Raw genomic sequence first — 27,015 nt, 5'->3', positions numbered from 1 at the left:
AATGGATCGTATAAAGAACATGTAAATAATTTGGTCATTGGAAACAAAGTGGCAGGCAAAGATGGGAAAAGTTGTTGGGTTGGGAGAGAAGGAAGATAATGAGTAAGAGAAGATAGGTAGCATAAAATGATGGCTGTAAGTGCAAGAAAGAGCATGGGGAATAAGACAGTAAGAAGAATCTGGTTAGCTTGAAGAAACAAAAAGTTGAATCACATACAAAAAGGGAGCAAGCTAGAAGGAATCAGTAAGCAGCAGCAGCACAAAAGGCTTAAGATAAGATCTCAACAGCATGTTAGTATCAAATCATAAAACTGTCTAAGACCTGATCCATCAGGGTAGAGAAGACAAAGTGGTAGAAGGCACTTGCTAGAACGCACAGAAGAATAAAAATGTGATCCATATATCGGCAACTCAACATTAGCAGCTTCCTTAAGTAACTTGCACTGATATTGTTTTGAGCTTCAGTCAAATGCAAATATCAGAAAACTGGGAGGATATACATTAAGATTCAATCAAAATTCACAATTAAGTTTTAATTACTGTAACACTTTGATTCTTCACAAAATAAAGGGAAATAATACTAAGAATTCCTGTTGACAATTAGATTTTGCAATGCACCATGTTTCATTCCAATATGCATAAAGTAATGTGTTTTGTGTGTTTAAAAACATTTACAAGACTTACAGGCTGCTACAGAACTGGCAGATCCACTAACTAGTACATTAGTAGTAGCATCTTTACTAGTACCATTTATCATGGTTGTTTTAAAGCTATTAAAATTCCATTTCCTCCATATACATTTCTTCGGTTTCAGACCTGAAAAGCAAAAGTTAAATTTAGATAAGTGTTGATATGATTTTGAAAAGCTTCCTATGAATATTTCCAAATTTAATTAAAATTGATTTATTTCTTGTCTCAAATATGCATGCATATTGTTATACACGTGCACATCCTTAAGCTTAGGAGCAAAATTGTTAACTTAAACAGTAGTATTCACATATTAAAGTAAGCCAGCATCTTCATGGATGATCTTTCTTCTGCTGCTGCTTGGTTTTGCACATGAATGAATATCTTTATCTTGCGGTTGTTCCAATACTGGTAATTCAATACATTCGCGTGCTCTGTTGAGGCTGCGAATTATTCTGGCAGTGATATATAATTTACTTTACTCAGTGGTTTTCAATACTTATTCCAGTAGAATTTTGCTCAGCTCCCACACCATAAGTTTCATTAAGATATGGAATCCATGCCATAACAACGATCTATTTTGTTGGGATTTTTGGGGGGGGGGTCTGACTAAATTTCAGATAATTCAACCCATTATCTATCTATAGTGGTTACATATTGCAGACTAGACTGTGGGTTATCCAACTCTTCAGAGTGCAAGGCTCATTTTGAATTTGGTGCGTATGACTTTGAAGCATGCAAACCTTCTCTAAATTAGATTTTTCGGTATACTTTTTCTATATACAATTTTCTCTTTGTAACTAAAAGGAAAATTCTGCTGAAGAAACAGTGACTGATACAGAGAAAGGTTTTGAGAAAATATTTCTGTATTTTGTAGCTACTTCAAAAACATATTTGTCAATCAGCTTCAAATACAAGATAATGAATTCCACATTGTCATAAAATCTAAATAAGCACTAAAGATAGAAATCTGCTCTAAATCTAATTTTTGGAATGGCTATTAGATGATACATACAATCTATAAATCACGAACTGTTACTGTTAAACCTTCTGAATATTTAATGGTAATAATAGTATTTCTAGCAGAAGACTCTAAGACAGGTATAGTCTGAGTCTTGTAAGAATATTTTTACAAACTGACCATTTTTTTTAAGAGAAAAAAATTCAAGGCCACTTACATATAATGAGGAAGATCTTCTAGTCTTCTGCTTTAACTAAGAAAATTTGAATCCTCACTATGTTCATTATTTTTCTTGGTACTTATTATAGTGTTGCTTAGGCCTTGAATTTTAAGGCTTCCATCCTAACTGCATTAATGTGCTTACCACAGATTCTTCCAGAATACAGAGTATCACAATGAAAGCAGTGAAAGGAAATCCACATTCACCAGTTCAATTATGAAAGTGACATCCTACAGCATTGTTATATCCTTGTTGATCAATTCTGCAATAGTTAAGTACTTACACAGCTGAAAGAGCTACTCTAGAACAGAGTCACTCTGCAATAAGGCAATGACTTGAACTGGATTAAGCCTGTATAGTCTTAAAAATAACACACTTACATTTCAGTATCATCCAGAAAGTCAGCATCTCCAAAAAGATTATCAATTCACATCCATTCAAATTCTGAGACATATTAAGCTTCTAAAAACTAACACTGCATTATTATTCTTATTATATTAATAACTCTAGAGCAGAATGAATAAAAGTTTTGGATATTCACAATTAAATTTGTCCTTGAAAATACTTAATTTAAGAGGAAAAAATATTGACTTAAATCCAACTGACTAATACTGATGTAACTTCAATCATCCTACGTAGGAAGAGTTCTAAAACTGGATCTAAAACATATGAAAGTGATATAAAGATAGAAAGGCAAGCAAGTTTCAAAGGTTTCTCGTATTTGCAGTAAGACATCACCACCATCATCGCATCAGAAGCTCTGCTTCAGCTAATCTTGCTATGCAAATAAATAATCTGAATGCAGTATGCTTCCACAATGTCATCTGTATTCAGACAATGGGATATTAAACAGGTTAGTCAACACAGATATATAGCACAGTTGAGCAGTTAAAGTAGGTTAAGCACTCTGACATGCTTTTGCCAAAAACACTTTGAAATGTCAGATCCAGTTCTAATTTTTCTTAAATTAGAAAAAGAACTAATGCTGTATAATCAGCTGACATTCTTTGTTTCCCTTCCAGACTGCCAGCTATTGTTTTTAACTATTTACTCCTACTTATATATACACCAAGAATCAGAATTATGATATTATTATTATTATTTGAACATAGAAAGTCAAGTTTGACAACAGTATTACTAATACTGAACTCAGTTATTAAATACTTTTATTAAGGGAAAAAGCAATAGATTCTCAATGAAATGCAAATCTGGTAGCTTGGACAAAATATGCCTCAGTGAAAATGAAAAAAAATTTAAGAAGTCATCAGTACCTGATATCCACTGAAAAATTATATCTACCAATTCATCCTTAAAATCATCATCAAAACGTTTAACGGATTCTGGAAATGCTTCACAGAAAGCAACATAAATGACTTGTGACAAACAATCAGGATATACCTGTCAAAATAATAACAACACCATATCTAACAAGGCTACTAAGAGCTTTCAAATTACAGTATTTAAGTTAATGTAATAATATTCAAGTAAAACATCGTAATCACAAAGCAATTCTGTTAAAAAATAGTACAAGCTTTTATTACTTGTATGAAACATTAGATAACTATATCAATTATAAGCAAATGCATGTCTCCATAATTCATTTAACCACTGTGTAAGTCAAAGTTCACAGTTAAGTCTGAACAGTAGAATAATGATTTAAACAAATTATAGATTTGAACAAGTCACTTGTTGAGGCTAAAACTAGGATGCAGAATAAAATATTTGTTTATATTTAATCATGATATGTAAAGAAAAACAAGAATTTTGGAAAAAAGCTTGTCTTTTTATAGTATAATGAAATTTTGTTATTCACATATTATATAAGACAAAAAATACCCACTTCAGATTGCACATGATTTCTAGCTTTTCTTCAACAACATTTCTGATTGCTGTCTTGCATGTACATACTTGCAGCTCTCTTTTGTATTTAGAGTATTGCTGATCTGGCTATATGCAAATTGGTTTATGTGACATGTTAGTATTATGAGCTGAAATACAGCATCTAGCCACATATCATTGCAAATGCTAAGTAATTTTACTGTTGTACAGTAACTGTACTGTTGTACTGTTACCTGAAAAAAAGCATCTTTAGTATCCCTAGGAACAAGAAGAAAAAGTGCCACAAAACTGTCTGCAATTCTGTCAAATAAGTGGTCTTGATCTTCTTGGTTAGGCTTCAAAAGGGAAAAAAATAACAATAAAGGTAACAACATAAATTCAGAAACAGATGTGTGTTAAAATATCGATGCATGACATTATTAAACTACGTGTATCCTGTGATGTGAGGAACTGACATAAAGGAACACCACTGAATTACAAACACTTAAATCAGTTTGCCCTCTTTCTGCAATATTTTTCTTTAAATGTATTAACAGATGTTTTCTTCAGTTTATTGCAGTAGTTCCTGATTCAGCACAGCATTTAGTACATGCATTATTTGAAGTGTATGTTAAGTCTATCAGCCCACAATTAAGGTAGAACCTAAATGCTGTGTTGAATCAAAGTCAGTATATCTAAGCAGACTCTCCTAGCATATGAATATTTTCCTTCTCTTCTTAATAGAGAATATAATGATCATCTGAGGTAACAGAATATATACCTTCTTGATTTATTTTCTTAACCTAAATATTCCAAAACTGTATCTTATATAAATCCTACCATCATTACACAAAGCAAGTAAAGTAAAATAAACAGTCAATTTTAGCCTAAAGGTTTATTTTAAGCCTCATGGTATAAATCTGTTAACTAAATTAGCTCTTCTTAAGTTCAATTACTGCTGCTTGAAGTTACATGAAAAGTTAATTTTTGGGTTACACTTCATATAGTTAAGTCTAGTCAGCAAAACATTTACAAGTTTGCATTTGTAGAATCTGCAGTTTATTTCTTTGATTACAAAAGCTCTAAAAATGTTTTAAATTCATTTATACCTTAAACTTTTGAAGAAACCACCACCAGAAAGAATCCTGAAACACTGCAATAGATGATTTTGAGAGAAACAAACTTCTCCAAACTTTACGAACATCCTTCTGTTAAAACAACAATAAAAACATTCCTTATCTTGATTGTAGGGATTTAAAAATCCCAAGAAGCACGAAACAAATCAAAACTGGACAAAGATATAAAGAACAAGATCTTTCTTTTTTAAATACAGTCCAGAATAAAATAGGAATTTCTTTCAGTTTGGTGAATTATTAGACAGAAAAAAAAAAGAAGAAAAAAAAAAAAAAAAGCTTGTGGAAGAAAGGCTTAAAAATAGCAAGTTCTTTAAAGAATCCATTACTTCGGGTACCTCAGCATCAGGTCCTCAAAATACAGACACTGATCTGCATTTCCAGGATACCTGCAACTCAGTTTTTTATTGGATTTATAAATTTTCAGTAAACATAGAACTCAGAGTCCAAACACCTCAAGTTCAACATATAAAAATGAAGGTATATAAAATTAGTAAGACAGCAAGTCATACCTGTTGCGTTAAAATCATAGCACAATGACAACTAACAACTATCTAAAAGCATAAATATAAATAATGAAGACAACAAAGCAAAATTCAGACACTGGATTCACTTATTTACTTTGGCAGGTGGTGATTTAAATTGTGCCAAACTTTGCACAGAAGTGCTGAGAGGGTTTGGAGAGTCCTTGCATCATCCTTATTTGGGTACATTTGCAAACATTCAAGCAAAAATGAACAAAATTTTAAAATCAATCTTCTAACGGATTTTTTAAAACAGGCATGTGGTATTTCAGAAAGCTACATTAGGTTCTAGCTGTGTACTACAAACATCCTCATTGGGCTAGCTGCAGATTATAAATTCTTATCAGCCTTTTATCTAATGCAAATAAACAGCTGTTTCTTGAGCATAAATACATTAGGTTTTATACAAGAACTATGATGTTTTATATTTTATAGGACTAGGGATTACTGTTGTATATTGATATTGTACTAATAACATCAACAAGAATACTTCTGATTACATTTAAGAATTTTCACTCAAAAAAGTTATACTTAAGCACATATGCTTTCATAAGTGCTGCTAAAGGCCACTCCTTAAGCACAGAGTACACCAAGACTGCTCAAAAATCTGAATCTTGAGTTGCATCCAAATACGCAAAATTTGTTTTTGCCAACTTGATGTTATTAGACCTGAACAAGTAACAAGAATTAACAGTTTCTATCATTCATAAATATCTGAAATAGTCTAAATTCATTCAGAAAAATATAGCATATAAACAATATTCTTCAGTCTTATCTGGTGCTAACTGTTTTCACATTATGAAATTCAGTCTGTGTAGCACTATTTAATCATGAGTTAATTTGTAAAAAGTCATAAAAATCATTTTTATACTGCTTAAGAGTAACAATTTAGTATACAAAACAGATCAAACATCAGGATTTCATAGTATCCAATGACATCAGTAACAGACTAGCGATAGCTTTATATTAGTGCTATGTTCACATTCCTACTAGGAATCTGTTCTTCTGAAGTGTGTGTGTCTGTCTGTGTGAAAGAGTGAGCAAAATATATATATTTAGTTGTGTATCTTGTATATTACATATGCATATACACACTGTCTCCATATATATCTTTGTATTTATATATGCACATACATACACACATATGTGCGTATGTATCTTGCTCCTATCTGTTCTTCTTGTTTATACATTTATGTACTAATGTAGACCTACAGATCTTGCAACATAAAGCATAACAGCATAAAAGAAGTGATTTTGAATGATCTACTTAAAGTATTAAATTTCTAAAATATTTGTATGATGAGAATTCAAATCTGTTCTTAAAATAAATTTCTCTTCTTTTTTCTTTATCATATAATTTACAGTCTATTTATCTAATCTATAACTTTTTGTATTAAACATATTTTCAACATAAATATTAATATTTTTATTATCCATTTCCACTTCAAATGGAAGTTACAATAAAATCTAACATACTGTAGCTTGGCCTTCCATGGCACTATGAATTCTGTCTCTGCTGCAAACTGACTTTTCCAAGGAGAAAGCTACTCTGGGCCAAATAACTAGGCACAGGAATAGGGATCACTACTGGAAGCAGATCACAAAGACCGGAGAGATATAGCTCAAAAATATCCCTACTGAATTCACAGGGGAAAGAATATGCCTGCTTGTTTGTCTGTCTGTTAGTGAAGTAACTAAAGCATCCAAAGCCATAGATAATTCTTATTAAAATCAGTAAAAATTAGAATACAAAGGTTAGGGTTGCAATTATACTCTAAATTGTCATTTATGATTTGTGTCATAGATGGTTAATTCAGTCTAGGGGCAGATACAAAAACTGTATCTTTACATATAAACAGTATCCACATCAGTCCTGTAAAAGATGGGTGTACACATACTGGAGGACTTATATCATCAGATAATCTTGCCTTGGCTGACAAAAAAGAGCTGTTAACTATCATTAATGAACAGTGCACACAGAAGCAGCTGGACACCTTGCTGCTGTTAGTCACATGAAAGAAATAAAGAGTGGATCCACTTTTTATATCCTCAGGTGAGACACATGAGGAGATGCATACTTGATGCAGATGCAGCGAGGTTCTATCTGACACTGCTGCTACAAGAGTACTTTCACAAACATGAGGCTCATGCCAACCAGCCATGAACAATCACCCACAGAGAAACAAACACAAAATCTGGCTTTACTTTGCTTTTTAATTTCTTTTCAACTACAATCCTAGCTTAATATTTATTTCAGTATTTTAATTATTGGTCAACTCTGTGATATAAGGACAGGGCAGCAGAAAGAATCCTTTAGTAATGCTGTTCTACTAATAAATGACTCCTAGATCCGTCAATTTGGTAACTTCAAGAAATGCAAACAGTGGTACTAAAACATGCACCAAAATCAAATACCTCAGAGTAACGTAGCAAAATATTTGCAATACTATGTATCAGTTTCTGTTTAGCAAACTGGAACAAAGAATACGTACTTTGAAACGCTGAGCTTTTATAACGAAGTCCCAAAGTTTTGGAGCTTCCAAATGTCTTGGTAATTCTAAAAGTTGTTTTACCTTGAAACCAGGGTAGTTATAGCTCTTAAAAAAAAAAAAAAAAAGCAAAAAGCTAATTATTACATTTCTGTTATATAACTGCTTCACTGAGAAAATACTATGCATCAGACATATAACCATTTCCTTTCTAAAGTAAAATTTTAAAAAAATATTCTAGATCAGAGGTGTTCACTTGCTCACGGCCTCATTTTGTAAAAATACTGCTTAGCAGTTGCTTTCCTTTAACACTCAGTAAGAGTCAGTCAAAGTACAAAAATCAGCCACTTCAGTCTTTACTGAAGTTTGTTTCCTGTAAGTTTCTGCTTTCCCCAAAATTTATTTTCTATCATAAAATGAGTAAACTGCTTCTTTTTTTTTTTTTTTTTTTTTTTTTTTTAACAGGGATTTTTGTTTCTTTCAACCTTTATATTAGTTTTTCAATATGAGATGACAATAGCTATTTCTTGGCCACTGTGGCTCTCTCTGCTCTGTTCTATTAGCACTTGGCATGAGTTCCTAGTCATGTACAAACTCTGATTGCCCACAAAATCTATACAGTGACTTTCTACATTAAATTGTCCCTAAGAGTCTACCAGAGTAGCTCTGGTTTAAAATGAGCTGACTGCCTTTCCAGGCAGAAAATTCAATACTCTAGGCAGTTACTGACTTGCAGTAAAACTGTTCATATAGAGAGTATATGTGCAAGGATATCATGCTACTTGGTTTGAAGACTTTGATCCTCAACTCAAGTAGAGTTACCAAAGCCACTCGACTTCCCCTTGCTGAGAGTACTTCCTGTACAGTTACTCTGCTAATTACGTTTCAAGTACATAATAGGAAGTGTCCCAACAGAAGCTAAGCCAGGCCTCTGTCAAACAATTACTCTTCTGCTTCATTATCTACTCATATATAACACAAAAATGCTGTCATCCTTTACTCAAATCATTGTTCAGCTTGTATTTAAAAAGCATAGAAAACATATACAAATGAAACTTAGTTGATAGTGTTCAAAGCACTATATATAAATAGTAATAACACCACTATTGCTCGATTTCTGACCTACTGATATCAGTATTACAAATCATACGCTAATTCAGGTTCGAAGGGACCTCAGAAGGGCTCTAGTCCAACATCCTGCTTCAAGCAGGGTCAGCTACAAGATCAGACCAAGCTCTCAAGGCTTTATCCAGATGGGCTTTGACAACCTTAAGCATGTAGAGCGCAGTTCTCTGGACAACCTGTCCCACTTACTGACATGTTAGAGGCAAACATGCTTTTGGCTGCTTGCATACCGGCTAAAATAACCCAATTCTGGGACAACACTTTGACACTTACATTTTGAAATTTTTGAGATGTCTCAGAAGAATTTAAATGGGTTTATTATTTTTACGTACCAATTTTTTTAACTGAAGTTTAACTGAGCTTTAATAAGCTCAGTGACAAATATGGTATGGCCTTACATTAAAATTTTTGCATCACTTAATCCTCAATGAGTTATTAATGGCATCCAATTTTGTAAGTATTCACATTAACATTTCAAATACAGAAGCTGATTATGCTAGAGTGCTACCAGCTTCCAAGAAATATCAGGATCAAGACATTCTAAGCTATCAGAGACATGTTTGTTCTCCGTGAAATCTCTCATCTAGCAAAATTCAAAACAATACATACAAGTTTATGTAATCTTGGAAAAATTGATAATGAATCTTGAACATCTGAGTGTCCAGACATTTCTTTCCCTTGGTTTGGTATTAAACACATTTGACTTAAAAACAAACATTCATAAGACCAAATGCTGTGTACTTCTTTCAGTAATAAAGCTCACCTCTACATTTCTACCCTTTGACTTGTCAACAGAGTATTTGGCAACCTGAAAAATGTTTAAATACACAATTCAAAATTAATGCTACATATATTTCAAGCAATGAAATTAACAATATTCAGCTACGATAATTCACATTATGAATGGAACTTTAGATTAGAAACAATTGTCTAAAATTGAGATGTCAGGTGACATAACATAACAAATCACTTTTGGAGATACAAAGGAAAAAATATACATTTTCATGTTGTCACTCCCCCTCCCACTCCCAAACATACAGAGAAAGGTATCATCTCACTTCTGGATTTAAGGAAAAGAACTTGAAAGTTTGGTGTACCCCATCTAACTTGAAAATAGAATCAAAAATAGGCAGCATACCTTTGCTTCTCCCATCTCACTTTTTGGATTCAAAACTCCTTCTGCATCAATTTGCTCAGCAGCAATGGCTTTAAAAAATGGCAAGATTTAGCAAGAAATCTGGATTGGTGATTTTATCAATTAAAAGCTCTAATCAGGCAAAGACTTTTAATATAACTAGATCTACATCTAAATGTGTATATGCCCAAAACTTAATACACTGTGTGTGTATAGTCCTACTTCATCACTGAAATGATCAGTAGGCATAACATTTTTTTTTAAATCACAATCTACATATGTCTCTCTCTCACTCTCTCTCTCTTTTTTTTTTTTTTAAGTAATGCCAAAATCTGCGGAAAATGACTTATGCTTTCACAGACTTTGCCTGACTTTCTCTAGGCCTGAACCAAAAGGTACCTAGAGACCTAGGAAGAACCAAGACTTTAGCTTATTAGAATTTTTTAAATTATAGGTTTGACACTTTACTCTTACAAACTGAGGAAAAGACTAAATACCAACTGACTAAACCTGGAGGTTCTCTAATATGAATGCTTCATTTTACTTTAACATCTAGAATTTAACAAACTCAAGGTCTACATGCTAAATCTACATAAACAATCCTAAATTTTTTGGCTACTACTCTAAACTGTTTCCAAGAAGTGGAAAGAAATCACCACTTATATAGGCCTTAATTAAAGGGATTAAGTATTGTTTTCACTTTCTAACTATGTTCTATTAGAAAAAACTAAAATGACTGTTACGCTGTTCAGGTGGAATAAGATGTTCCTCTAGATATCCTGGTCCATGTTGTAATGAAAATATTTTTTGAGCATGTTCCTCTAGTTTAGTGATGCATGCATTTACTCTCTTCTCCAAACCTGAGAGAGGGCTGATGTTTAATGGCACATTTTCATGTAGATATTTAGATATAGCTTCAAATGAATAGTCTTTCTGTAATTTATCCACCAAAGAATAAGGTTCATCCAGAAAGAGAAATCTGGGCCACTCCTTCTGCAATCAGTACGTAGTTAAAATTTGTTATTTCTAGATATGATACAAGTGTAAAGATTAAATTATATAAAGTGAATTCACAAATTACCTAAAGAATTGCAGAACCAGTATAAATGCATTTTACATACACCTCCAAAGAATCTCTATATTTTGCAACACTGTCAACACACCCTGTTTTCCTTCTATTCCCTATAGCGGATTCAGAGATTATTGTAACATCTCAAAAAGTAGTAAAAAAGAAATAGGCCAAGGAGGCCCATTATAGCATACACAGAGTAATTAACAAGATTGTAACTTTTTTGGTTAGAAAAGAGGTTACTCAATGAAAAAAGGGTTATTATTCTAAAGAGACAAATAAAATCACGTGCAATTTGAATTCTCTGAAAGAACAGTAATGTCTTCCATCTGTTGAGAATATCCTTGGAAGTATAGGCAAAAATTCTGTTCCTCATTCTAGCAAAGCATTAAAACTAGTAGCTTAAGTAGATGAGCAAATTGCTGATGCCAATGGCAGACATTTGAAGTTAATAATCAAATTTGTTGCTTTCCTGAAATAACTTAGTAAGTATTAACAGTGAACAATTCATTTGTTTTTATATCCTTTAAGAATAGTTGAAGGACAACGGTTCTACCTTAATAGTAGGACAGTAAGACAAACTATTTCAGAAAAAAAGAAAACTATTAAAACATATGATCATTTTGGGATAAAAGAGAAAAGGCAAATAAAACCAATTAAAAATTGAAAATATATTAATGTATTTTGTTTTGACATTTTCCCAATTAAATGTTTCCTTTTTTGTCAAGCTGTTCCTTTTAGATTATATCCCCCCAAAAAAGTTGTAAGGCAATTTCAATCTGTCAGAATTTTTAAATTTTTTCTTCTTTGTTTCTTCTGCGACAGAAAAAGCTCTGGTTCAGTCAAAAAGAGCAATTTTTCCTCATAGCTCTAAAGTTAAATGGCCTTGAGTGAATCAATACTTGCAAATAACATGGACAGGCCAACATTCTTTTTGCTCCAATAAGAATGTAATTTAAATGAATCACTTGTATCCACATTACATGAAATTCTGTAACAAAATATACAGCCATATTCAAAGATCTCCCCAACAGTCTTATCAGCACAGGAAAAGAAGGAAAGCTCATTTAAAAAGCAAAACTAGCTATTCCTCCTTTCACACTTCTCAGACCTTTTTGCCTCAGGATTTAGGACTTCGTATTATGCTATTAATGTTGCGGACTGGTCAAATATTATAAACAAAGCTTGAGTCAGTGTCATTACTCAAGTATGCTTCCAACAATAAAAAATTGCTGCATAGCAGACAAAAGACTTCCTCCATGGTTCACTTCCTTCATGGACAAGACTTCCTTCATGGTTTTTCTTTGAGAAAAAGAAAATTTAGCAGCATACAGCCTGTTCTCTTGAAGGCCTGCCACTTCTACAAACCCGTAGTTTCCAGGGCCTGAGGGTCTAGGAAATACAATTTATGTTCAAATTCAGTTCTCAATATTTATATCCACATGGCTTTGCTCATGACCCCATTCCTGCATATTCACTTCACCATACATATGGGTAGTTAAAATAATAAGCAGTAGGACTCACCAAATTTTGAGACCGTAAGAATTCTTCAAAAGAGAAAGGAGGCTTTTGCATTTTCTAATGACATAAAATAATAATTGTTTTTACCAGAATATTTTTTTTAAAAGCTAAGACATTTATTAACATTCATTTAAACTTTAGATGATTAATGCTGACAGATAAAGCTACCTTGGTAAAGTATAATAAGCATGTTCATTATCATTTTTCCAATAAACAAAATGTTGAGAAACATGCTAAAAACATGAAAGATAACTGAACTGTAAAAGCAGAACTTCCATCTTATTCCAAGTATTTTCATGCAAAATATCTGTAATGTTATTTTTTTTTTTTACTTAGTTCTTTATTTACTTCTAAAATACATTCTTAAGAAAAAGTCCACTCACCTGGTAAGCCTGCTCTGTTCTCATATATACACTCAATTTTTGCTTAGAAATTGGAAGACATATGAGCACTGCAGATCAGCAAAAGCCTCACAGAAAAGAAATCAGTCAGCTGGTATCTGTTGAATTCAGTATAATTAAGAACTCAAGCACAACTTTACAGTATTGCTTGTGAGTAGAAACCAAGTATGCAAAATATCTGAAAAAAATTACCTTTTTAATAAATTGTGAAATTAAGAACCTCAAATAAAAGTTATATAGCAACCATTCTGAAGAACAGTTTTGTTAAAATATAATAATAATAAAATGTACAGGACTAATTCAGATAAAACAGATTCAGATTTCAGGCCCAGCTTTTAAAATGCAAAGCTCTGTCATTCCCAAACAGTTTTTCTCTGGACCAAGCATCCAAGAAAATCATACAAGTAGGAGATGGAACTCTTAGTAAAATGATTAAGTTTGGCAAAAAAGGATTTTAGAAATATTCCAATAAACATTTATTACTTTAATGCAATTAATTACTTCACATCAAGACACATTGTCGCAGCATAAGGAGGTAAAAAGGATAAATCATGTGAAATGTCACCATTTTTTTCCTTTCTACTGCAATGTATTACATCGTGCTAATAAGAAAAACTGATCAGGTCAAAGCAAAGACAAATAACAACAGGATTCTGGTAAAAATCCTCTGCCATTGAATGCAATACCACTGAAGTCAATGAGGTTTTAAGGGTGTAACTGAGATCAAAGTTTGGCATAAAATCTGCCTACAAAGTTAACTTTTTCCCTAAGGCTATTACAACTAACATATCACAGACTTTATTTCACTGAGTCAAGAGAAATCTTCTGTATACCAAAATTATTGCTTTAGGCTACCCATTTCAACCTAAAAATGCAGTTGCTGAACACTGGATGTTGGGTAAACATTGTTGCAGAGTATCACCCTTAATCAAACCAAGTTTCACAGGAGAGATCCCAGGTCCCATTTAGCAAGAGAAGCAAAATAACGAAAACAGACTACTACAAAAAAATATCATGCAGTCCTTGGTGTCAACAGGAAGTATGTAGTTAGCACCTGACAAACAAACAAACAAATACAGGTTATAAAGTCCAAATGACCTGACTTCCCTAGAGTTAACTGGGCCCAAGCCCGAGGCAGCTGCCGCCTCCGGGGAAAACACTTCAAGGCAGTTAAAATTTAGGGGGCGGTTTAACGCGAGGTGGGACGAAAACCAGTCGAAAACGGTGCGTATCTTCCCTGCAGGTAACAGGACGCGACTTCCCTTCAGATTTGGGGGCACAAAACGTGGAAACACCACAAGGTGGGACGACGCGGCGCCTCCGCGCGCGGCCGCTGGCGACGCCCCACAGAGGCTGCGGGCGGGCGCGCGGCGCGGCCCGCGGCCGCCTCAGCGGGGAGCAGGCCCGAGCTGGGGCCAGCAGGCGCGGCCCCGGAGCCGAGGGGCTCGGAGGCGCCCGCGGGGAGCACACAGCGCCGCCGCCGCCCGCGCCGCGCCGCGCTGCCTCCAGGCCCCGCGCGCCGTTGCTAGGGGCCCCTAGCAACAGCGCCCTACGGCCTGTCCCCCGCGGAAAAGCGCTCTCCCGGGCGCGCTCTTCCGGCCCCGCGGCGGCCGAGCCCAAACACTTCCGTTCCGGGGGCTCGCAGGGCCGCGGAGCCCGGGAGGAGCCGGGCGGGCTGCGGCGGCGGCGGGGCCGGAGCCGAGGGAGCGGGTGAGGCGCGGAGCCCCGCAGCGGCGGGTGCTGCGGCCCGGCGGAGGGCGCGCGGCGGAGGGCGCGCGGCGGCGGGCGGGCCCGGGGCAGGCGCGGGTCGCGGAGCGCCTCGGCCCTGCCGTGCCAGCGGCCGGGCAGAAGGCAGCGAGCAGCCCGGACGCGGCGGCCGGTCCGTGTGAGGCCGGCGGGCGCTGTGGCGCTGCGGCGAACTTCACGGGAAAGTCCCGGGCCCTGGCTGAGATTTCGGGTTTCGTGTAGTTGAGTGTGGAGGGTACGCTGCAGCGGGAGCCACCTGGGAGATTAAGCGTGGGTGGAATCGGCATTCACGTTGTTAGTGCCCGTCTGTGCGAAGCGTGCTGCGTGTGTGCTTTCACCCTGCTTCGCGGGCAGTTGTTTGGAGACCACTGCGGCTTTCCTGTGCCCTTAGAGCAGCCTCTCCCCCGTCAGCATCAGCAGCGAAAGCGCTTCGGGGGCATCGTGGCTGAACATGAGTGCCATGAGACGCTGTGTTGAGAAGAATCCGTTGGCGGGCGGGAACGGATGTCAAATTACAGGGCCTCTTGCCCCCTCCGCTTCGGGAGGAATCTCGGTAGTTGTAGGGTTGGTCTAGGCGTGACGAGCTTTCATTGAGACACAGGGTGTAGTTTTCCCTTCGCATTATCTCACGTACATTTAAAAGCAAATTGACTGTAAAATTTCTATGCATACTGCTGATTTTTTTTTTAAGAGAGGTCTCTGACCCTTCAAAAGTTAGAACCTGAGGGCGGGGGGGGGGGGGGGGGAATCAAAACAAGTATAAGTATTCAGCTTTACCAGAAAATAGCAGCTAATTTTTCTGGAATAGATTTTAAATTTATGTGGGGGAGTTAGCTGAGTCTTTCATTTTTGCTGTTTTTCAATTAAACTACACTTGGTTTTATTTAAACACTTCACTCTGGATCATATCACAGAAATTATTGTTTTTGCTAAACATGACTGTTTTGTTACATCATTTCACAAGTGTGATCTGTGACATGAAAAAGTAAACTTAAAGTAACTGAAAGTAAATAATACGAATGACTTTTCTCATCTTAAGTGATGCAGTACAGAACGCAAAAGGCAGTTCGTAACTACTGCAGGCCGCTCAATCTCCAGCACTTGGGCTGCTTTGAAGACTAGAGAGGCCCCTGGCTAATCTAGTCTGAAAGGTTTCACTATATTTGTGATTGGGAATATCAATCTCTGCACACAGTGCTAATTCGATCTGGATCAGGTGTGGGCATACATACAGTCATTACTCAGGTTCATTACTCAGAGAACACAGTAGAATTTTATGCCAGCTGCAGAGGGTCAGTGTTTGTCCTGAAGCAAGCCTTGGAAAAAAAAATGTTAATCCATCAATTTTTTAAAAATAAATATGAACCTGCAGAGTGAGTCTAGACTGAAACCAGCCCCAAAGCCAGATTTCAGTCTAATTTTTCTTTTATCTCACAAAGTTTTGTCAGTAGGGATTTTATTCAGGTAGTTTGGTCTGCCTACACACAATAAATTTCAGGATAGAGATCTAAAATTGTACAGTTAACTTTTCTCTTATTATGGACTTCTGTCTTGCAGGCATTTCTTCCATTGTCAGTAGTCCTGGTGAAAATTAGTGGGACAGCTCATGCAGGTAGCAATCAATGTCTACCAGTGTATTTTCTGCAACAAACAGCAGACAAAGGAACAGCAAACAAAAAAGATACTGATCCTAAAAATTTATATTTCTGTTACATAAGTGAAGTGAGTGGGATAATTTATCTAGGTAAAATGATGATTGTACATATACTTGCATTAAGAATGCAAATCTCAAATTTCTTCTACCTGTTTATATCATGCAGTCTGGAAATCTGTTCGGAGTTCTTGGTGCTGTAATAAAAGAAAGAATAAAATCATCTGATTCAGTATAGGGGGTATCTACTTTGAGTATTTTTTTGCTAAATAAGATCAAACAGAATTTCCAGTAAATTAGTTCATTGTATATCAGATCTGTATTTATCAGGTGCAACATATTGTCTCTTTCAGCTAACCATGTATTTAAACTCGTCTACACTTTTAAATGAAGAAAACTCTCAAGGACTAAAAAGAAATACTGAATGTTTGGAAAGTCAAGAATTGCAGACTCCATCATCGTTTCAAGATAACCCACTTCAACAATTACAGTTAGCATCGCAGGAAGTACTTGAAAAGGCAAAAAAGAGTGGGAGATCAAAGTGCCCACGATGCAGTAGTTCAAGGATGTTTTATTGTTATACATGCTTTGTTCCTGTTGAAACTGTCCCTACCAAAGAAATTCCGGTTGTGAAGGTTAATCTCTCTTACGTATTTTTTTTGTAATATTCTTCTGCTTGTTAGCAGCTAGTATATGTGACTATTTCTTTTCTGATTCATTTTTTATGAGCACTTACCTTTAACACAGTAGCCATCAAGTATGAATAAACTACAATTAGATAAAATTATTATCCTTCTTATTTAAGGAATTAAATGTACAAGCACTGACAATGTTCCAGTCACCATAAACATTTATGTATGTTCTAGATGAAAAGGATCAGCTGAAACCACTGGGATTCTCACACAAATGACAGTGTTTTCACTTAGTTTTTAAAAGCTTCTTTACACTGTTCTTACCTTCATTCTTCAGTCGTAAGAACTCTGGCCAGAACAGAATGTACTGAAACAAATGGTATCATCTGCCCATAACCAAGGCTGAATTTTACATAAAATGTGAGCTAAAATGCATTCCTAAATGTAAAGGGTGTTTAATTCAGATAACCACTCCTAAAGTAAAAATAAATATTTCTAAAATGTAGTGTTCTTCAGCTAAAATATATTGGAAAAAAAATCAAATGTGACTGAGCTACATTTTGCAAAATCACCTAGGAGCAAAAAATGCATTTTGAAGACACTTTGAAAGCATTGTGAAAATATTTTAGAAGTACTTTGGAAATTTGACCTATTGGGTTTCGTTAATTTAACTTAAGTTTGGCCATTTTTGCAATAGGGTGAATATCCAATACAGATGCATATTCATATTTGGGACCATTATATTACTAAATTTAAACTTTTATCTTCTTTACCTGATTGATGCTAATACTAGAGCTTTTACTACCCTACTACTACACCATTCCATATTGTATTCATTGTATACTTAGCTATTTACATGAATGGAGAGAATGTGAGAAGTGGTTTTTTTCATTTGTTTTTAGTTTATTTTTAAGCCTATTTAACCAAAAACATTCAGTGAGACTATTTGAAGCAAGTATGTGTTAATTATATACCATAGCTATTTCTCCTGGATTTTGTTTGTTTTTTACGTAGACATGTATATGATCATACATCTTACTTATTTCTATTCTTATTGTAGTTACCTTTGAAGATTGACATTATTAAACACCCAAATGAAACTGATGGCAAAAGCACTGCTGTGCATGCTAAGCTCCTGGCACCTGATGATGTTACAATTTATAAATACCCTTGCATTCCAGAATATGAAGAAAAAAGGCATGAAGTAAGAAATACTATGTAGATAACAGGGCTTTGCGCTGGGGAAATGCTGAGATATCTTCTGTACTCCCTGCTGCAGCTGGTACTGCAGTCCCCTAAGAGAGAGAGGGGGGAGAGCGATAGTATATTAATCCAACCCACCCGTTTGAGTTCTCTCAAAGCACATGTCCACAAGTATTGTTATGGACTGCCCGCCAAAGCTGAAAAATACTGTATCACCATCTAACCAGTTTGAGTTTCTCATGTCTAGCACCTCATATAATTTGATTTTTTGTGTCCTATGAGAATTATTTTATCTAAATCTGTGAAAGTATTCAACTTAATGCAAGCTGAACATTGTTAGGTGTCCTGCTCATCATCTGCAGGATTTAAACTTCTTTAAAATTTATAACATTCACTATTACAGAGAAACTGTTGTCTACCTGAGTCAGCATAGAGCCTGAAAAAGAAAGTGAGATTAAAAACACATTTGAATGGTGTGATTAATCTAAAACCTACCATTAACACATCTGATGTCATAATTAACACTTTCATTGATTACCTGAAAAGGGGGATAACGTGCATAGCTCAGGGAGAGGGTACTTTCTTCAGATAATGAAATATCAAGGAAAGAATAGGAGGTATGAGGCCAGGAGCTGAAAAAAGGAAACTATGATGGAGAAGGTAGGCAAAATGGGAAGAGGTTGCAGTGACTTAATACTGCTCAAGCTTTCCAAGTCACAGACTGTGAATGCAATAATAAGCTACCGAAGAAATACTGTATCATAAGTAAAGGCAGTCGCTAGTCTTTTTGATAAAACGTATTTGTGAGAGCTGCAGAAGGACAAAACAGGTTATTTCTTCTGACCCCAAAGCTGTGAATGAGAATAGGATAGAAACTATTCTTTATGGCCTTCCTGGTCCATACTCTACAGTGACAAGTGAAATTCAAACTACCTCTTTGCTGACACCGTTGTTTAGATGAAAAAAACTTTCTTTTACAGAAAGAATCAGTAGTAGAGGCATGAGATTACATTAATAAAATATTCTAATATTCATTATTTTAATACAATCCCTTATGCTTTTAGACAATAGAATATTTTATAAGAGATGCTCTCTTACTTCTTCACTGTCTTAAATGTTTGTGGGTGCAGATAAGAAAGATTTTTATTTTTTCTTTATTGAAACAATTCTTAGTATTTTATAAAAGTATCATATTTTGATGACTCTGATTTCTTTATTTTCTTCTTGTAGATAGCACTTATCTTTCCTGGCCCCAATTCAATTTCAGTGAAAGATATTGCTTTCCATCTCCAAAAAAATGCTAAGAAAGGTGTTTATGACAATGATGATGGCTGTTCCAGAGAGCCATTTCTTAAGCAAGCAAAAATAGACCCTGAAGAAGAAAAAAATATAAATGAATGCATCTCAAGCAACAGGAGTGAAGGAACTAGACTGAAGAAAATTATATTTATTGACAGTACCTGGAATCAAACTAACAAAATAATAACTGATGAACGACTTCAAGGTAAAAAAAAATAAATAAAGTTGAAATTGAGGTTTTATTGCTACAAAAATGATTGAATCAAATATATGTATATATGTGTAACAGATCTCAGCATGTTATAAGTGCATATGTTACCATAGAGCTGTGTAGTCATGAAATACTCAGTATTTCAATGCTGTATTCCTGAGTCAAGACTCCATTTGTTTTCATATCACATATTTTCTTTTCACTAATTGATAAAACTACTATTAAGAAAGCATTTCTTTACATTTCTTTTCCCCGATTGTCTTTTGGAACAGATTTCCTGAATCTCACGGACTGGAAGCTGTCATGTTAGACAATGTAGAAAAACAGTAGTCCTTTAAATGAACTGTGCAGGAAGCCAGAAAAATTTCCTTTGTAGGTCACTATCTTGGACTTGTTTTTTCATTTCCTAGTCAGTAAAGGCCAGGAGAATTTTTGGGTTTGCTTTGTGTTCCCAGGCAAAGAGGCCACTGGTAAAGGTGCTTTTTTCCTTTTTCTAGTACAGTTCTTTGTTTCATAGTCACTTCAATGACACTAGTATTATCCAGTCAAAAGAGGAATGCCTGCCTGCCCCCAACACCCTCCAATCTTTGAAAGCAAATACCTAAGACTTCTGCAAAGTTTTTTTTTGTCTTAGGTTTATTAAAGAAGGTTACATTTAAGTATTCTGAAGAAAACCACAAAATATAAACCAATTTAGCAGTGGCATTCCTTTTTCTTTCTTTTTTTCTTTTTTTCTTTTTTTTTTGAGGTAGGAGTTTGAAAATACTAATATATATGTATCTGCTTAGTAGTGCCTGCTTTCCACTGGCTCCTGCAAGTGCTTTCACAGGCTTCTTACATGAAAGATGAATGTTGCCTTGCTGTGTAGCCAGCTGATTAAAGAGTCCCACATGTTAGTATAACTTATTGGCTAATTAAAATTCCGTTACCAAATATTTAGTTTAACACAAAACATACTCTATCAAATAAACAGAAGTATTACTGTAAAGATTAGAGTTATTGCGTGTTGTATATTACTGTAAAGACTAGAGTTACTGCATTTTATAATTTACTGTAAAGTATTTAGAACTTTTATAGAAAGGATGAAACTTTAGAAAATTAACAGTCAACCAAGGGAACTGAAGGTTCCGTAGAAGCTTATGCAGTGTATCAGCCAAGATTTAGTGACTGTTGTTACTTTTTAGCTCTTACACCATTTTTTCCAGTTGGCCTATGTGCATGCAGATCCAGTGGACCCTTCCCTCATTTCTAGAACTTCATCTGTTTCAGTCGTATTCCAGTCCTCTCTTTCCCTAAGTACCTTCCACTCCTCTCAGAAGTGCTCTAGGAGGTGAGACTGGTGTCATGTGAATCAGGCTCTCTTTTATCCAGCCCAAGGGAAAATTCTACCCTCCATGCAGCAGGTATACATCTGGTGCATTCATCGCTTTCCTTTTTTACAGGACATAAGTTGCATTCTTGTACCTTTTAGAGATAGCAGTTTTGCCTTTCAGGATGGACAGGGATGAAGTTTCCTCAGACATAAACTGAAGGAATGTGCGTATCATATGCACATGAAAACTAGAGGACTGTGTGATTTTTCAGTTCTCCTACAAATTAAGCCATCATCCACATAATATTCCTGAGATATTAAAGTTCAAAAAGGAATGTTTACAATTCCAAATAAGAAGCTACTGCAGTGCTTATTCAAAAAGATGAAGTTATGAGAAATACTGGATGGAGACCATTAATGAATTAAGCCAAGAAAATGTAAAATAAAGCCTGTGTTTTGTAAGCCTGGACTGATATATGGAGTAAATCTAGCTAATTGCACTGCAAGAGAAAGCAATTGACTCTATCAATCTTAAAAATAGGCAATCTAGAAGACTTGGACAAAACAAAATACTTCTGTATCTTCTTAGAGAAGTGGCATAATATATCTTTAGAAAGCAAAACCAAATCAGTTGCATTAAAGACAGGAAATATTTGAAAGTTGATAATATTTAGGATTGATCACTTCATTAGAAGTGAAACAATCACTAGATCAGAAAGGAAGCAGTTATATTTAGTTTTAACGATTACTCTCTCATATGAGTGATGAAGCATATTGGCAACATCAACGTGGTTGTTAAAGAAACAGATTGCTGTGGTATTTTTTCTCTAATTAGAGCTATTTTGTATTAGCCAAATGTCTTATATCAGCGTATAGCTTCCCTTGTAGAAGGGTATATAATACCTCTGCTTTGTTTTTTTTTTTTTTTTTTTTTTTTTTTTTTAAACTTTCTGTGCTTGCCTTTATTTCTGCAAGAAAATAGTACCCTTTATACCTTTGCATAGCCAGGATATTTGAGAACAGAAAGGTGATGTTCTCTAAGACCAGCTTCTCTTCAGCCTCTTTTTTCTGATAGCTCTTACCCTCTTCTCACATTTTTCTCTCTCCTCTTCCCTCAAAATCAAACTTTTGGGTGTACAATGCAAAGCAAAGTGAAAATTCTGTTATAGGTTTCTAAAATCTTTTCACAATAGCATGGACTGTATTCTACGTCTGAGAGTTTGGTATATAGTCAGGGGGCCAACAGCACAAGAGGCAAGGTGAATCCAAGGTATGCGAATCCCTTCTGCTTCACCTTAAATTGTTAAATTATTCACACAAGTTGGGAAAGTAGACATTTACTTAGGAAAGGAGTGGAATTTTTTTCTGAAGTACCAGTTTCAAGAAGGTACCGAGACTTCTTGTAGTAAATTAAATGATATAATTAAAATAAGGATAGGCACATTGGCAGGAGTAAGTACCTTGCCTCTTGAAGGGAAGGAAAAAAAAAAAAAAAAAGCCTTAGGAGCAAACCATAACTACTCGTTCCAGCACACTAGTATTTCTTGAACTAGTAAATCTCCCAATCCACCATACAAATATTCCATAAAACCAAGATGGGATTGAAGACCTAGAGTAAACAAAAGGCTTCATCTGTGTTTAAAATGGATAATGTACATACATTTTGTTGATAAGAATCTGAGTCTCCCTTAGATGTAACATCAGTGACTAAATATGACTAAATATGATCTTGAAGGTTTGAGCATTCTGTTGTTATAATGAAGTAGCACAGGGACTGTTTTGTGATAATTAGATGTATGGAAAAAGAATGGAGGATGAGGGAAAGGTGGAGGAGTGTTTGTATGTCTCTAATAATCCTATTGTCTGCCAGAAGGCATATATACAGGAGGATAACTTTTATAAGGGAAAATTTTATTTACATTCAATAGCCAAGTGGATTTAAAGGTAGCTGTATTTTCCTCTTGCTTGATCTTAGATTTACATAAACGTTTATTTCTAATGAGCTCAAAGTATGTGGATGCTAAAAAAAAAAAAAAAAAAGTTGATTTCCTTCATAGTTTGAGTTGCTTTCATAAGAACAACCAATGTTTGTAATAAAACATAGCCTTTGGCTGTACACATACAGTACAAAGATGATGGAAATATGCTCAGTAAGCTGTAACCCTTAATCCTTCATGTATTTGTTCCAAAACTCAGACTCTATGTTGGAAATTAACTGATCCTGCATGTGCAGTAAGCTCAGTAGCATCAGTGCTCTCGCGTTCAATGAACTTACGTTTATATTCAAACCATGAATAGGTGATAAATTATGTTGGAGGAATCTTCCTCTAAATTTTGTCCATTACTCTTAAAGTGGAAACGTCATTGAATTTGATGAGAGTTTTCACTTTCATTAGGGCTGAGATTTCACCATTTTTTTCTACTGGATCTAAGGCTAACCTTGTTCAAAGAAAGAAAAGGCAGGGTTCAAAGTAAGAAAAGGTAGGCACTGAAACCTCCTGTGAGAAGTTTATTTCCTGTGGGAAACAAACCGATGTAGTTAAAGTAGTGTAAAAACTATACTAAGTGTGAGATTATTAGAGGCAATAGACTATATTATTTTGAATTTTAAGTTTTGGAGTGCTAACAATAGCATGTAAATTCAGTGATGTAAATTTTAAAAAAAATGCTGTAGAAGATTTCTCTTACTGTACAAGTTATATGTTATTAACTGCAGAGTAAATGGCTAAGTCCATCTTGCCATTACACTATAAATTTAAATGTAGTTTGAAAGTAAGAAGGATAGACTTCCAAGCTCTGGGCTATAGACCAATTTGGGTTCCTGAGTTTGGGCCATATGGAAAAGCATCCAAACTTACCTGTCTATAACTTCTAGGTAATTCTCGACAATGTTAATTACTGATACTAAACCATCCCAAGATGCAAATTTTGTATCTTAACATTAAAAAAAAGATAACTTTACAAACTGATCTTATTATTGATAGTAATATATGCTATTCTTCATAATCCAGCTGTCCACTCCTGTTTACAAAGCGGTTATTCAATAGTATGATTTGAGTAATTTGTGTATCTTAAGAAATACCAAATAAGAAATTATACACAGAGACTATAGGAGATAGGAGATTCTCATATGCCATACATATCCATACATGCCATGAATATCTTGCTTTCATCTCAAGCTAGAAAATGTTTAATTGCTAAAAAAAAAAATTGAAATAAATTACTGGCCAGGCTCTGGTCCTGGGTAATCCAAGTGTGATTATTACAGTTATTTAACAAGCATAAATTGTGTCTAGCTTTTAGCAAATAGAAATATTCCTCATCAGAGTTCAGAAAAGCTATGGTAGTCTGAAGGACTGTTTTACACTCAAAAGTATTAACCTTGTAAGAGATGAAGTTTATACATCACTTTATGAACACTGACCAGTAATAGGTATGCATTTCACTCTTGCCATGTGATAGACCTTGCATCCAAACTGCAGTTCACTCAGTCAAGTCAAGGCTCCCTGTACATTTTAGATGCGAGTGTGCAGATTTTAACCTAGCTCCTACAGCATTTTTTTTTTTTTTATCAAATTTCAATGTGATCTATAAAGGACAATGTTATTGCCCCCATTTTATAGATGAAAAACAGATATATACATATACAGAGAGAGATAGAGAACTGATTTTAATGCAGACTAGCAGCAAAGCCAAAAGCAAACCACAACCAAAGATTTGTTTGATGCTTTATCCAATCTGCGTCATCTAATCTACGTCATTTCTTTTTCTTGACAGGGCTGCTACAAATTGAGTTGAAAACAAGAAAAACTTGCTTTTGGCGTCATCAAAAGGGAAAGCCAGATACATACCTTTCCACAATAGAAGCAATTTATTATTTCCTTGTAGACTATCATCAGGAGATTTTGAAAGAGAACTACAAAGGGCAATATGACAATCTCCTTTTTTTCTTTTCATTTATGTACACTCTGATTAAAAATGCTAAGTGTTGTGCAGGGAAAGAATAAACCAAGATGACCATACATGGGTGAGTAACATGATATTTTGTTTCTTTTGCAATGATAAATTGCACAAATGCAACTACTTTTTATCTGAAATCTGAAAATAGATTATATTCTTCATGTCTATGATGTTGCTCCAAATATAAACTGAAGACCTCATGCCATGCACACATAAGGCTGTGGAACTACTCAGATGAGCAATCCCAATAGAATTACTTATTTGAAAACAGCTTTGTTTTGCTAAATATGCTGTGTTTGAACCTACAGTCCTAATCTGCTAGGCATAGTGAAAGGATTGCCTGAGGTGGAGATTGGAAGACTCGGCCCTCATGCCATGAAGGGTGATCTGTCCAACTGTAAAAAAGAATTGGTGCTCTTTTAATTGCTCAGATGATTTCTTTCTGTTTTACCCAGTAAGACTGGCTTTACTTTCACAGCGTCAAAAACCTACTGAAATGATTAGGATGGTATTAATTAGGGTGAAAAAGATGACAAAATGAAAGGCCACATTAACTGAGTGAATGGCATATAATTACACACTTCAGGTTTACTTCTGGAAATTGTCCTAGTAATGGAAACAAACTATCTGTTTAAACATCCTTGTACAGTGCATGATTTCTCTGACGTACCATTCACATATTTGTATTATCTGCAACTTCTTGAATAATTTTAAATTTCTTCAAATAAATTTTCCTTACATTTAATATTGTTATATAATACAATTGATTATTATTTTTAGGATCTCTTAACTTTTCTCATGGCATATCACAGACAGCAGAGTTTTGCTAAGTGCCACATACTTGTGTATTAAGCAGCCAAAAGGGCTAATTGCATTACTGGGGCTGTGTGAAAATGCAGATCTGTTTGCAGGACCTAAACCTAAGTTTACAGAGATGAGAAATAAGAGAAAAGGTGGTTCTGACCACAGAGTTTGACAGATCTTCCTTTGGGCAAACTATGAATCTACTGTGTTATTTCTTTTGCAGTAATAGTGGAGATCTGCTCAGCATAAGTAAGACTTTGTCTGCAGTGAATAAATTTTTGCTGTTATGTGTAGGACTGTGCTGGCAGAGCGGTCATATATGGATGTGATTATGTACATGTGCCTTTGCCAAGCTATATCAGAACAGGTTGTGCTGGCACAGGAAACAGATCTAGGTAATATCTTTATAATCAGAGTTATAAAAATATATTCACATTATGCTAAGATGTTCTGCTACAACGTTTATGTTGGTGAAAAATTATAGTTTTAAAAAAACATTTAAGCTGGGAAAAAACTCTTTACACACAGGTCCAATATAAATGGATAAATATTTCTTAGTATTTTCAGAAGACTGTTATGGAAGAAAAACAGTAAATCTGATAAAAGTGACACAGATTAAAAACTATTATATATTATTTTTAAACAAAAATTCTGAAGCTTATTTTTATTGTAATTTTCCTTAACAAATTTGGCTAAATTATTATCTGTAATGTACTGTCCAGGAGGGCACCCTTCACATCGGGCAAGCACAGAAACTGTGCCTTGAAAACCACTTTAAGAAATTGTTTTTATACTTACACAGAAATCCATACAAGTGCTAACAAAAAAAAAATGTACTATAGGTTTTTTTTTTTTTTTTTTGATTTTTATGCATCAGGATATTGAATAAATCAAAATAAATACTGCTTGAACTACAAACTACAGCTACGCTTTTTCTGCAAGTCATACATACCTCCAGGTGTGTATGCTCTTCTGCACAAGCGAACGCATATAAAAGACGCATTTCTTTAAACAACCAAAACACTTCACTCCCATTTACACAAAGAAATGCTCGTTAAGTTATATGGATGCATATGAAGTGCAGGTGAACTACCACAGCACTACAGCTTTGAAG

The 27,015-nt window shown here is 35.1% G+C and overlaps 2 protein-coding genes across 2 annotated transcripts; one reads left to right on the top strand and one right to left on the bottom strand.

Moving 5' to 3' along the window:
• Positions 1 to 298: 298 nt before the first annotated feature.
• Positions 299 to 12,736, bottom strand: FAM227B (family with sequence similarity 227 member B). Its single transcript, XM_062584029.1, has 10 exons — positions 12,686 to 12,736; positions 10,836 to 11,085; positions 10,096 to 10,163; positions 9,721 to 9,765; positions 7,836 to 7,940; positions 4,796 to 4,894; positions 3,941 to 4,042; positions 3,140 to 3,266; positions 685 to 816; positions 299 to 366 (listed from the first exon to the last, which is right to left on the bottom strand). The coding sequence occupies exons 1-10, from the start codon at positions 12,734 to 12,736 to the stop codon at positions 299 to 301; spliced, it is 1,047 nt and encodes a 348-aa protein (XP_062440013.1).
• Positions 12,737 to 13,126: 390 nt separating this feature from the next.
• Positions 13,127 to 25,159, top strand: DTWD1 (DTW domain containing 1). The gene is made up of 6 exons (XM_062584028.1): positions 13,127 to 13,233; positions 14,658 to 14,793; positions 16,834 to 17,115; positions 18,173 to 18,316; positions 19,546 to 19,819; positions 24,915 to 25,159. Exons 1-6 carry the CDS (start codon positions 13,127 to 13,129, stop codon positions 25,142 to 25,144), a joined length of 1,173 nt encoding a protein of 390 aa, XP_062440012.1. The 3' UTR covers positions 25,145 to 25,159.
• Positions 25,160 to 27,015: the final 1,856 nt, after the last annotated feature.

Source organism: Rhea pennata, chromosome 10 (genome assembly GCF_028389875.1).
Source record: "Rhea pennata isolate bPtePen1 chromosome 10, bPtePen1.pri, whole genome shotgun sequence".
NCBI classification, from domain to species: domain Eukaryota; kingdom Metazoa; phylum Chordata; class Aves; order Rheiformes; family Rheidae; genus Rhea; species Rhea pennata.
Note: the sequence above shows the minus strand (reverse complement) of the source record. Positions and strands in the feature narration are given on the sequence as shown.